General features: G+C 34.6%; 1 protein-coding gene across 11 annotated transcripts in view; it reads left to right on the top strand.

Annotated features, from left to right (window-relative positions):
* The window catches only part of MCTP1 (multiple C2 and transmembrane domain containing 1), a 774,261-nt gene that overhangs the window by 626,664 nt on the left and 135,324 nt on the right, over window positions 1–12,273 (top strand). For 10 of the 11 annotated variants that reach the window (XM_056820811.1, XM_056820808.1, XM_056820809.1 and 7 more), the window contains one exon: window positions 4,551–4,670. The exons of the other annotated variant lie outside the window; for it this stretch is intronic. In XM_056820811.1, coding sequence (XP_056676789.1) covers window positions 4,551–4,670 — 120 coding nt within the window. The remainder of the gene's footprint in view (window positions 1–4,550; window positions 4,671–12,273) is intronic. 11 annotated transcript variants of the gene reach the window in all.

Here is a 12,273-nt window from a genome sequence, read left to right as displayed (position 1 = left end):
GAGAAAATACTTCAAGCAGAAAAAAGGAACTATTAATATCATATGGAGTAATAGTAAGCATTACAACAGATTTACAGTTACCACATTAAAGGAGTAGAAGGCTTGAAATGTGATATTCCAGAAACCAAAACATCTGAAATTACAACCAAGAATAGATTTACCCAGCAAAATTGGGTATAATCTGTTAAGGGGAAAAATAGATAATTAATGGAATAAAAAATTTTCAAGCATTCCTGATGAAAAGAACAAAGCAGAATAGAACATGTGACTTTCAAATACCAGAATCAAAGTGAAGCATAAAAAGGTACAAAGGAAAGAGAAATCATGAAGGATTCAATAATGTTAAACTGTTTACCTTTCTCAGTGGGAGGATGACTGTTGTTACTCTTTATTCTTCATTTTTTTTAATCATATTACAGAGTGATTGATGTCTTGACTCATGTGAAAATTGAATTTAAGTGAAGGAGAGTTGCACAAAGTCATTTGCCTCACTCTGTCTTCCTAAATCTTCAAATCCCAGTGACAAGACAAAAGTCAAGATGATTGCCAATGGCCTAGGATACAGTAGATGACCCTGGTTTCTTCAATGACTGACTGAACTTTAGGCACTTCACAGAGTCTGCTTCAGCCACTTTCCTGGCAATTGGACAAAATTGTTCTCATTTACGCATTCCATCAGGGGAATTCTTTACATGCTTGGGGTAGATAGACATCCCCTTAATTCACCAATGAGTTTGAGACCTATCTGGTTCCCTCAACCTGGTTTAACAATTTTACTGTAGTGTGCTCAATGCAATTAGATTTTGTTATCTCTATGACTTAAAGATGACTTTTAATACTCAAACCTGGAAGAGCCAATGAAGAGAAGGATAATAATATGCCATTGTCATTAATAAATAATCAAGTATAAAAATACTTAAATGGATGTGTGATCTCATTCCACTGGATATTTCCTCCAATAATATAGATTTTGTTCATGACTGCCAATCCCATGAAATTCTCATCCATGTTTTTCCATAAGCTTTCCATAAAGCCCCTAGTATGCTAGTAGTCCTCCTTCTGTTCTAATATTTTGATGTTGTCAATGAAACATGGAGCTATATATTAATTATGATCTGTTTTCACTGGGTGACCATTATATCTTCTTTTGTAATCACACATTTCTTTGGTGGAATCATTATTGGCACTCCTCCTTACTAATTCCTTGTTTGTTATGTTATGTTCCCTATTCAAACCAAGAATCTAATTTTGGGTAGTCATTACTTTTAGTTCTTTGGAGGTGATAGTGTTCCATGGCTTGCAGCTATATAATATCAGCAGTAAAATCTTAGTAATGTAATTGTTTCAATGAGAAGCTAGGGTTCACTTAACAAAACAAAAACTTTGCATTTTCCTCAAGGAAATATTCTTCTCCTCCTGTTGAAATTGTTGTCCAATTTATTGTCTCTTTGTAAATAAGCATTGATATAACACCCAATTATGTGCCAGATGATATGCTAAATGCTTTAAAATTCTGTTTCATATGATCCTCATAACAACTCTGGTAGGTAGGCTGTTATCCAATTTTTTATTCAATTTTTTATTATCCAATCCATTTTACAGTAAAGAAAACTGAGGCAAACAAAGAAGGTCTTTCTGGTTTCAGATAAAGCCTCCTAGGTGCCTCTCTTTATAGTATTTATCCAATCACTTACAGAAGCTATCAAAGATAGATAGATAGATAGATAGATAGATAGATAGATAGATAGATAGATAGATAGATAGATAGAATGGATGACCTCTATAGGTTTTTTTAAAAACTTTAAGAAATTACTTTATAAAATTACTATTATTCATATTCTCTAGGTAGTGCAGTAGATAGAGTTCTGGTCCAGGGGTCAGGAAGATTCATTTTCCTAAGTTCTAAATCAGCCTCAGACTAATTGTGAGACCCCAGACAAGTCACTTGACCCTATTTGTCTCAGTTTCCTCATCTGTAAAATGAGCTGGAGAAGGAAATGGTAGGCTAATCTCTTTGCCACGTACTGAACAAGAACAGAGGGTAAGCATTTCATGGGAAGTAATAAAAAGGGAAAGGGGAAACATAGATCTCAAACCATATTATAAAACAATAATCACACAAGCCACCTAGGAAAGTAGAATAGTGGAATAGACTATAAATAATAAAGAGCCAATAAAATGGGTAGGAAGGGGAGCAGATGGGGGGGGGAGGGAGGTAGGGAAGAGAGAGAGAGGGAGGGAGAAGAGAGAGGGAAAGAGGGAGGGAGGGGCAGAGGTATTTATTATATTAAAATTGCTTTACTTAGAGCATTGATTATGGTTGTAATATTGTTCTATCTTTGAATTTATTTCTTTGGATGAGTTATATTGATCTATTATCTTCTTAGTGAAAGATTTAAAATTATTTGGTGAAAGATGTACTGTATGATAGTTAAGTTGTTTTAAGTTCTCTCTGACTCTTTGTGACTCCATTTGGGGTTTTCTTGACAAAGATCCTGGAGTGGTTTGTCATTTCCTTCTCCAGATCATTTTACAGATAAGGAAACTGAGGCCAGCAGGATTAAGTGATTTACCCAAGATCACACAACTAATAAGTGTCTAAGGTCAGATCTAAAATCAGTAAGATGTGTCTATGCACTGGGCCACCTAGCTGTCCCTCTACTGAATGAAAGATTCAAACATTTCTTTTTAAAAATAAGGGATTCACAAAAATGCTGGTGATATTTTCATTTGCCTTTAGCTTAGGAAATAATGTTCCTATGGATTTTCAGAGGCAAAAGTTGACTGTTGCTAACCCCTTTAAGCAATAAACTGTAAAAATGTCTAGTTGACCTAGAGGTCCAAATATAGGTAATGTATAAGTTATTGGAATCTGATGAAAAATATGTAAGGAATATATATAAGTATATAGATTAGTTATATATTAAATATTTATTTAATTCTTAGTGGTTGGGTTGGAAAATTAGTCATCTATAATGATCTTAACTTAAGGATGTGACTGGGATATTTTGAATGCCTTTCTGAGAATGTAGATAGAGATGTAGAATTCCATACCCAATATAATAATAATTATTAAAATAATAATAATAATAATAGCTGGCTTTATATAATACATTAATGGCTCCCAAAACATTTTTATCATATTATTTGTTTTATCCTCACAATAAGCCTGTGTTAGGTAGTGCCTTTATCACCATTAGAGATGAAGAAACTCATATTAACCAAGGTTAAACTCTAGTAAATGTCTGAATCAGGCTTCAAACACAGGTCATTCTGATTGGAAATTCAGTGCTCCAACCATTTTACCACTTTTGTCTCATTTTATTAGTTGATAACCTGATCATCCTCAAAGTTATATAATATCAAATCAATTTATATACAGACATTGCAATAATTGCCTTTCACAGATATACAAAGTCCAGAAATATGTGGGATTATTTTATTTTTTAAAAAGAATTCTTTCAAAATATTCTAATAGAACTTTTCTCACTTCCTATGATCCAGTTACTTTCATTTTGATTTATGGCTGACTGAATTTATGCCAATGTTATGTTAATGAAGATCTTATTCCACTTTTATGAAGCATTACTGGCATTTCTTATATTCTGAGAGGTGAACTCTTTTCAATATTCTTGTGTAGGCTTCATCATTCCATTCTCATCTTGTGATTTTTCACATTGTTTTATCTAAGTGAGATTAAAGACCTGGATAGTAAATGGTGATTTATTCTTTTTTGTTGTTGTTGTTAACCCTTACCGTCAGTCTTAGAATAGATACTAAATATCAGTTCCAAGGTAGAAAAGCAATAAGGGTAGATTAAGTGACTTGCCTTGGGTCACACAGCTAGGAAGTGTCTGAGACCAGATTTGAACTCTTGTGTCTTAAGACTGGGTCTGTCTCTACTGAGCCACCTAGATGCTCCTATATTTTTTTCCTTTTTCTTTTTTTTTTTAACCTTTACCTTCTATCTTAGAATGAATACTGCAAACTGGTTCCAAGAAAAGTAGTAAGGGCTAGGCAATGGGAGTTAAATGACTTGCCTAGGGTCACACAGCTAGGAAATAGCTGGGGTAAAATTTGAACCCAGAACCTCCTGTCTCCAGGCCTGGTTCTCCATCTATGAAGTCAGCTAGCTGCCCTTCGTTCTTTATCACCAAAAAAGAAAAAAAAATAGAGTTATCTTTGTGCAGCAAAATTCATCTTGGGGTCCTTTTCATTTTTACTTTATTTTGTCCAATTTAACAACACTTTTATTAAATAAGACAAATTAAGAGCTCCTTTTTGACAGTGTAATGGCACCCGCCTTTTTTTTTCCTTTAGAGAAATTGAGCTAAGTAAAACCTAGTACAGCCTTCAAACAATGGCTTTACAGGGGTTTGCTCTGCTTTCAGAAAATACTTATGGGAGTCTTCATGCCTTTGTTTTCTAGATAAACCCTCCCATTCTAAAACATCTGAGTTTTTGTTTTGGAAGTGGACAGTAAATAAGAGAATCCCTTGAATACCATTCAAAGTTGACTCATCTCTTTTTCTCCCTTCTGTCTCCACTAGCTCTTCCTCTTTGTGGTGTGGAACTTTGAGCTCTACATGATACCCCTGGTTTTGTTGTTGCTACTGACGTGGAACTACTTCTTGATAAGATCAGGGAAAGATACCAGGCAACGTGACACGGTATGTCTTTATTTCTCCCCTGGTATTATTCTTGTTCTTCTCTGTGAAGAGACCAGCAATGAATTTGATTTTTTAAATGGAATTTCTGTCTTTAAAGACCCAAGTCAGAGAAAAAATTTTGTCAGCTCTTCCTTCTATCCACGATAGAAAGTTTGCATGTGTTCTATTATTTTCTTTGTTTGGTTGAAACTAAAATGGAAAACACATCCTGAAGAATGCATTGGTTCCTGGTTTTTATTTATAAGGAGCTGTTTTTCATTTTAAATGAGCACAGGAAAAGGAGTATTTCTCTTGCCCTGTTGATATTTCCCATGTCTTAGTGAATGATAAAAACAAAAGTGCATATAATTTTAGGAGCTAAAGGGACAGCATTGAGAACATTTAATTTCTCCCAAATGATTCATGGAAATACAAAGTGGGTCCATTTTTCTCACCAAAGGTATTTTTGATTCTGTCCTAGAGAAAAGAAATCATTGATGTTGGTTTAGGAAATTACACAAAGTACCTTGGAAAGTATATTATGCTCTCTAAGTTCTCAGATTAAACATTAGGATATGTTGAAATAACTTGACCCAATGGAAAACAGAACCAAACTGCATCTCTCCTACCCTCCACTTGAATTTCTGAAAACTGTTGAGTATGTTTAGAGTATCTTTCCCCTCTCCAAATGGGAACTATCCTCTAACCGGCATGGTCTTCTTCTCTTGAAACCCTTCCCACCTTTCAATCCTCAAGCACCAACTCTTTTAAGAGACCTTTCTTGATTCCTCCAGTTGTTATTGTTCCCTCTCCAAAATTGTTTTGCATATGTTATGTACATATTTTGTATTACTTATCTGCCCACCTATGTTCAGCCCATAACAAAAAAAAACTCTCTGAAGTCAAATATTTTGTATGCCAAAGAGCACTTTAGTAAATGCTCTTTGGCATGAAATGCTAGTAAGGTTTTTGACTCAAAAGCAAAAGTAAATGACCTTCTCTCACCCATAAATCTTATAAAGTGTTCTTTAAACCAACATTAAACCCATTCCTCTTGGTTTGACCAGTGTCTTACTCCATGGAATTACCTTGAAAATCTTTATTGCCACAATAGAAAATATTTCCAAAAACTTCAACATAAAAAGAGTCCTCTTTGAAACAGACTAGGTGTTCATTTAGTTATTAACCAGACAGGTAGAATGTTTGGTTAGTTTTTCTAAGGAATATGAGCATCTGTGCAACAAAATAATCCATTTTGGAACTCATCAAACTCTGTATAAATGCCTTCCCCATCAAGGTCACCATCTGATTTAAAATGAATATTTTCATAGACTTCCTAAACCAACAACTTGTATATGCAATTTGATCAGCTAATAGCAACTTCAAAGCAAGTCAACAAGTATTTATTAAGCACTCACTGTATATCAGGCACTATGTTAAACTCTGGGAATACAAAAACAAAAGTCTCTTCCCTTAAGGAGCTCATAATCTCATTTGGATTTGTATCAACTTTTTTTTCCCAAAAAAATAGCCTTAACTTGGTGCAAAAGAGAATTCACTTTAAAAACAAACATAGGCCAAAATTCAATGCACGCTAAATGTACAATAAAAGAAAATTACTAAACTTAGAGTTTGCTGGATGAAAGGATCAATTACAATATATAGAACATGTTTCTAATGCAGGACTCTCCTGCTCTGTTGTTGGTCCTAGTCTCTTTTCAATATTTTTATCAATGACACAGATAAGGGTATGAATGTTTTCAAATTTGTGGACAACACGAAGCAGGAAAGGGTGACTAATATGCCAAATGATAGAATTAAAATTCCTAAATTACCTTGATAAGTTGGAATTGAAGCCAGTAAGCTAAAAATTAATAATGAAAAGATACAGACATATAGATTAAGACATGTCTAAAAAGCAATTCTTATGGAATTGAGTTGGAGCTTGAATAAATTGCATGCCTATATGAGGCATCAGTGCAAGCAGCTGAAAAAAGGGAGGAGGGTCAAATTTCCCTACAGTTCAATAACAGAATTATAGCATTTAAGGTAAGGGAGAGGAGAGATCTGCTGTCTCCTCTTCTAGTCCTCTCCAAGATAATTCAGATGACATTTGGAACATTGTAATCAATTCGAGGTTCCCTGTTGTTAGAGGGAGATGAAGAAGAGACTAAAAAACCATGCCATACCAGAATTGCTGGAATACTTGCATGATAATTGTCTTCAAATATTTATGGATATCTCCATGTGGAAGCTAAATCTAGTGGATGGAAATTATTAGTGGGTAGAGTTAATCTCAATATAAGAAAGAAGTCTGGCCTTCATGGCAAGAGAAATGGGCAAATGATTATTCTATTTTAATCTGAAGAAGCTATGTGATATAGTGAAAAGAATCCTGGAATTTACTTGTTTAGTGAATATTTTTCATTATCTGGCATAAGCCTCATCATTTTATAGGAAAATGAGATTACCCCAAATCTGGAAAAATCTTGTTTATTTTCCCCATCTCTGATACTTACTTGGTCTATGGAACTATTGGAACTATGGATGTGTATGGAACAATGGAATAGGACTAGTTGCTTAATCTCTCTATATCTCTTTTGCAACTGAGCCCAGAATAAATTTGCCTTTCCCTATTCCTATTCACACACTGCTGAATGCTATTGGATCAAGTCTTAACCATGCGTTCAATATAAATTTATATTATTTAATTTCAATTGGGCCCTCACTGCTACCTGGTAATTCTTTTATTACTTATTCTTTGTTTGGCAGTTATAATCTCCATACAAGCTAGTTTAAACCCTCTCCTCTCTCTCTTCAGATCTTTTACATACTTATTCTTTCTTTCCTTTCAGACTTGTCTCCTACTTTACAAATAAGTATGAGATCTGTTGGCTCCCCTGCTATATTACCTTAAAACCCTTTTTATCTCTATTCACTTTTCAATTGTTCCAGTCTCCTTTGAGCTAGAAGGCCATCTTCTACCTTACTCATTCTTTCTCTTTCTCTTTTCTTCAATATCTCTGTATACCTATAAACATGACTAGGTTCCTCTTACTGAAATAACCTTTACTTGCCCTTCTGTTCACTTAAGCAATGATCCTATATCTTTCTTCCTTTGCACGATAAATTTCCTAATAATGTTTATTTACACTAGCTTTCTCCACTTCTTTTCATATCTCACTCATTTTTGACATTGAACATGATGTAGTAATGCCATTTTGGCCCACTTTGAGTACAAAGAACAACAACAATAATGTATTTTAGCTCTTTCTACTTTGTCTTCCAACTTTACTATTGAATTTAAACTGCTATCTCAAGTTACCAATTTCTTTTTTTATTATCATGCAAAATAGACTTCTATAATGATCATTGTTGTAAGAGCACACTCATATATAACCAAAACCATAAATACACTTATGTAAAGAAAGAATACTCTGATCCACATCCATCTGACTCTAACAGTTCTTTATTTGGAGGTTGATAGCATTACCAGTCATAAGTCTTTGAGGATTGTCCCAGTTCATGTTATTTCTGAGAATAGCCAAGTTTTCTCATTTTATAAAATTGCTGTTACTATGTACAATGTTCTCCTGGTTCTGCTTATTTCACTCTGCATCAGTTCAAGAAGATCTTTCCAGCTTTTTCTGAAATCATCTTGCTTATCATTTTTTTTTACTTTAAACATTATTTTATTTGGTCATTTCCAAACATTATTCATTGGAAACAAAGATCATTTTCTTTTCCTCTCCCACCACCTCTCCCATAGCTGACACACAATTCCACTGGGTATCACATGTGTTCTTGGTTTGAGCCCATTTCCATATTATTGGTATTTGCATTAGAGTGTTCAATTAGAGTCTCTCCTCAGTCATATCCCCTTCCCCCCTGTAGTCAAGCAGTTGCTTTTCCTTGGTGTTTTTACTCCCATAGTTTATCCTCTGCTTGTGGATAGTGTTTTTTAGATCCCTGCAGATTGTTCAAGGACAGTGTATTGACACTAATGGAGAAGTCCATTACCTTCAGTTGTACCATCGTGTATCAGTCTCTGTGTATAATGTTTTCCTGGTTCTGCTACTTTCGCTCTGCATCACTTCTTGGAGGTCATTCCAGTCTCCATGGAATTCCTCTACTTTATTTTTCCCTTTAGCACAATAGTATTCCGTCACCAACATATACCACAATTTGTTCAGCCATTCCCCAATTGAGGGGCATCCCCTCATTTTCCAATTTTTGGCCACCACAAAGAGCGCAGCTATGAATATTCTTTTCATGTCTTTTTACTTATTGTCTCTTTGGGGTACAAACCCAGCAGTGCTATAGCTGGATCAAAGGGCAGACAGTCTCTTATCACCCTTTGAGCATAGTTCCAAATTGCCCTCCAGAATGGTTGGATCAATTTACAACTCCACCAGCAATGAATTAATGTCCCTACTTTGCCACATCCCCTCCAACATTCATTACTTTCCTTTGCTGTCATGTTAGCCAATCTGCTAGGTGTGAGGTGATACCTCAGGGTTGTTTTGATTTGCATCTCTCTGATTATAAGAGATGTAGAACACTTTTTCATGTGCTTATTAATAGTTTTTATTTCTTTGGCTGAGAACTGCCTGTTCATGTCCCTTGCCCATTTGTCAATTGGAGAATGGCTTGATTTTTTGTACAATTGATTTAGTTCTTTATAAATTTTAGTAATTAAACCCTTGTCAGAGGTTTTTATGAAGATTGTTTCCCAATTTGTTGCTTCCCTTCTGATTTTAGTTACATTGGTTTTGCTTATACAAAAACTTTTTAATTTGATGTATTCCAGATTATTTATTTTGCATTTTGTGACTCTTTCTAAGTCTTGCTTGGTTTTAAAGCCTCTCCCTTCCCAAAGGTCTGACATGTATACCCTTCTGTGTTCACCTAATTTTCTTATAGTTTCCTTCTTTATGTTCAAGTCATTCACCCATTTTGAATTTATCGTGGTGTAGGGTGTGAGGTGTTGATCTAAACCTAATCTTCCCCACACTGTCTTCCAATTTTCCCAGCAGTTTTTATGAAATAGTGGATTTTTGTCCCAAAAGCTGGGATCTTTGAGTTTGTCATAGACTGTCTTTCTGAGGTCACTTACGCCGAATCTATTCCACTGATCCTCCTCTCTGTCTCTTAGCCAGTACCAAATTGTTTTGATGACCGCTGCTTTATAAAATAGTCTGAGATCTGGGACTGCAAGGCCTCCTTCCTTTGTATTTTTTTTTTCATTATTTCCCTGGATATCCTTGATCCTTTGTTCTTCCAAATGAACTTTGTTATGGTTTTTTCTAGATCAGTAAAAAAAAATTTTGGAAGTTCCATGGGTATGGCACTAAATAGATAGATGAGTTTGGGTAGGATGGTCATTTTTATTATATTGGCTCGTCCTACCCATGAGCAGTTAATGTTTTTCCAATTGCTCAAGTCTAGTTTTAGTTGTGTGGAGGGTGTTTTGTAGTTGTGTTCATAAAGTTCCTGTGTTTGTCTCGGGAGATAGATTCCTAAATATTTTATTTTGTCTAAGGTAATTTTGAATGGAGTTTCTCTTTCTAATTTTTGCTGCTGAGATGTGTTGGAAATATATAGAAATGCTGATGACTTATGTGGGTTTATTTTGTATCCTGCAATTTTGCTAAAGTTTTTGATTATTTCAATTAGCTTTTTGGTTGAATCTCTAGGATTCTTTAAGTAGACCATCATGTCATCCGCAAAGAGTGATAACTTGGTCTCCTCCTTGCCTATTTTGATGCCTTCAATTTCTTTTTCTTCTCTAATTGCTACTGCTAGTGTTTCTAGTACAATGTCAAATAATAGAGGTGATAATGGGCATCCTTGTTTCACTCCTGATCTTAATGGGAATGCATCTAGCTTATCCCCATTGCAGATGGTATTAGTTGATGGTTTTAGATATATACTGTTTATTATTTTTAGGAATGACCCTTCTATTCCTATGCTTTCTAGTGTTTTTAATAGGAATGGGTGTTGTATTTTATCAAAGGCTTTTTCTGCATCTATTGAAATAATCATGTGATTTTTGTTGGTTTGCATGTTGATGTGGTCAATTATGTGGATGGTTTTCCTAATATTGAACCAGCCCTGCATCCCTGGTATAAATCCTACTTTTTGCTAGTATCCTATTTAAGATTTTTGCATCTATATTCATTAGGGAGATTGGTCTATAATTTTCTTTCTCTGCCTGGCTTTGGAATTAGTACCATGTTTGTGTCATAAAAGGAATTTGGTAGAACTCCCTCTTTGCTTATTATGTCAAATAGTTTGTATAGTATTGAGGTTAGTTGTTCTTTGACTGTTTGATAGAATTCACTGGTGAATCCATCAGGCCCTGGGGATTTTTTCTTAGGGAGTTCTTTGATGGCCTGTTGGATTTCTGTTTCTGATATGGGATTATTTAAGAAATCTATTTCTTCTTTTGTTAGTCTAGGCAATTTATATTTTTGTAGATATTCATCCATATCACCTAGGTTGGTATATTTATTGCCATATAGTTGGGCAAAGTAGTTTTTAATGATTGCCTTAATTTCCTCTTTGTTGGAGGTGAGGTCCCCCTTTTCATCCTTGATGCTGTTAATTTGCCTTTCTTCTTTCCTTTTTTAAATTAGATTGACCAGTACTTTGTCTATTTTGTTTGTTTTTTCAAAGTACCAGCTTCTGGTCTTGTTTATTAGCTCAATAGTTCTATCACTTTCGATTTTATTAATTTCTCCCTTAATTTTTAGGATCTCTAGTTTGGTTTTCTTCTGGGGTTTTTTAATTTGTTTGTTCTCAAGTTTTTTGATTTGCATTTCCAATTCATTGATGTCTGCCCTCCCTAATTTGTTAATATATGCACTCATGGATATGAATTTTCCTCTAAGTACTGCTTTGGTTGTATCCCATAAGGTTTGAAAGGATGTCTCACCATCGTCATTTGCTTATCATTTCTTATAGCACAGTAGCATTCCATCACCAACATGTACCACAGTTTGTTCAGTCACTCCCCAATTGATGGACATCCCTCAGTTTCTCCACAAAAATAGCTGCTATAAATATTTTTGTAGAGGTAAAGCCTTTCATTTTTTTTTTTGAGATTCGGATCCAATAATGGCATTACAGGATCAAAGAGTATGCACAATTTGATAGCCTTTTGGGCATAGTTCCACATTGCTCTCTAGAATGTTTGGATTATTTTACAACTCTATAAACAAAGCATTACTATCCCAATATTGCCACATCCCCTCCAATATTAATCACTTTCCTTTACCATCATATTGATCAATCTGATATGTGTGAGGTAGTACCTTAGAGTTGTTTTAATTTGCATTTCTCTGATCAAAAGTTATTTAGAACATTTTATATGATTATTAATAGCTTTGATTTCTTCATCTGAAACTGCTTGTTCATATCCTTTGACCATTTGTCAATTTACCATCAATTTCTTAACTGCTAAAGTAATGGTCTTTTCTCAGCCCTCATCCTCTTAAAAAAAAATTTTGCCGCTTTCAAACCATTAGTTCCCTCCTTGACCTGTATATCTGTGCCAGTGTTCTTTCTCTCTTGGTTCTCCTTCTGAGTCCTCCTTCTCAAGTCTTTCTTATTAGATCATCTT

Source organism: Monodelphis domestica, chromosome 3 (genome assembly GCF_027887165.1).
Source record: "Monodelphis domestica isolate mMonDom1 chromosome 3, mMonDom1.pri, whole genome shotgun sequence".
NCBI classification, from domain to species: Eukaryota; Metazoa; Chordata; class Mammalia; order Didelphimorphia; family Didelphidae; genus Monodelphis; species Monodelphis domestica.
Note: the sequence above shows the minus strand (reverse complement) of the source record. Positions and strands in the feature narration are given on the sequence as shown.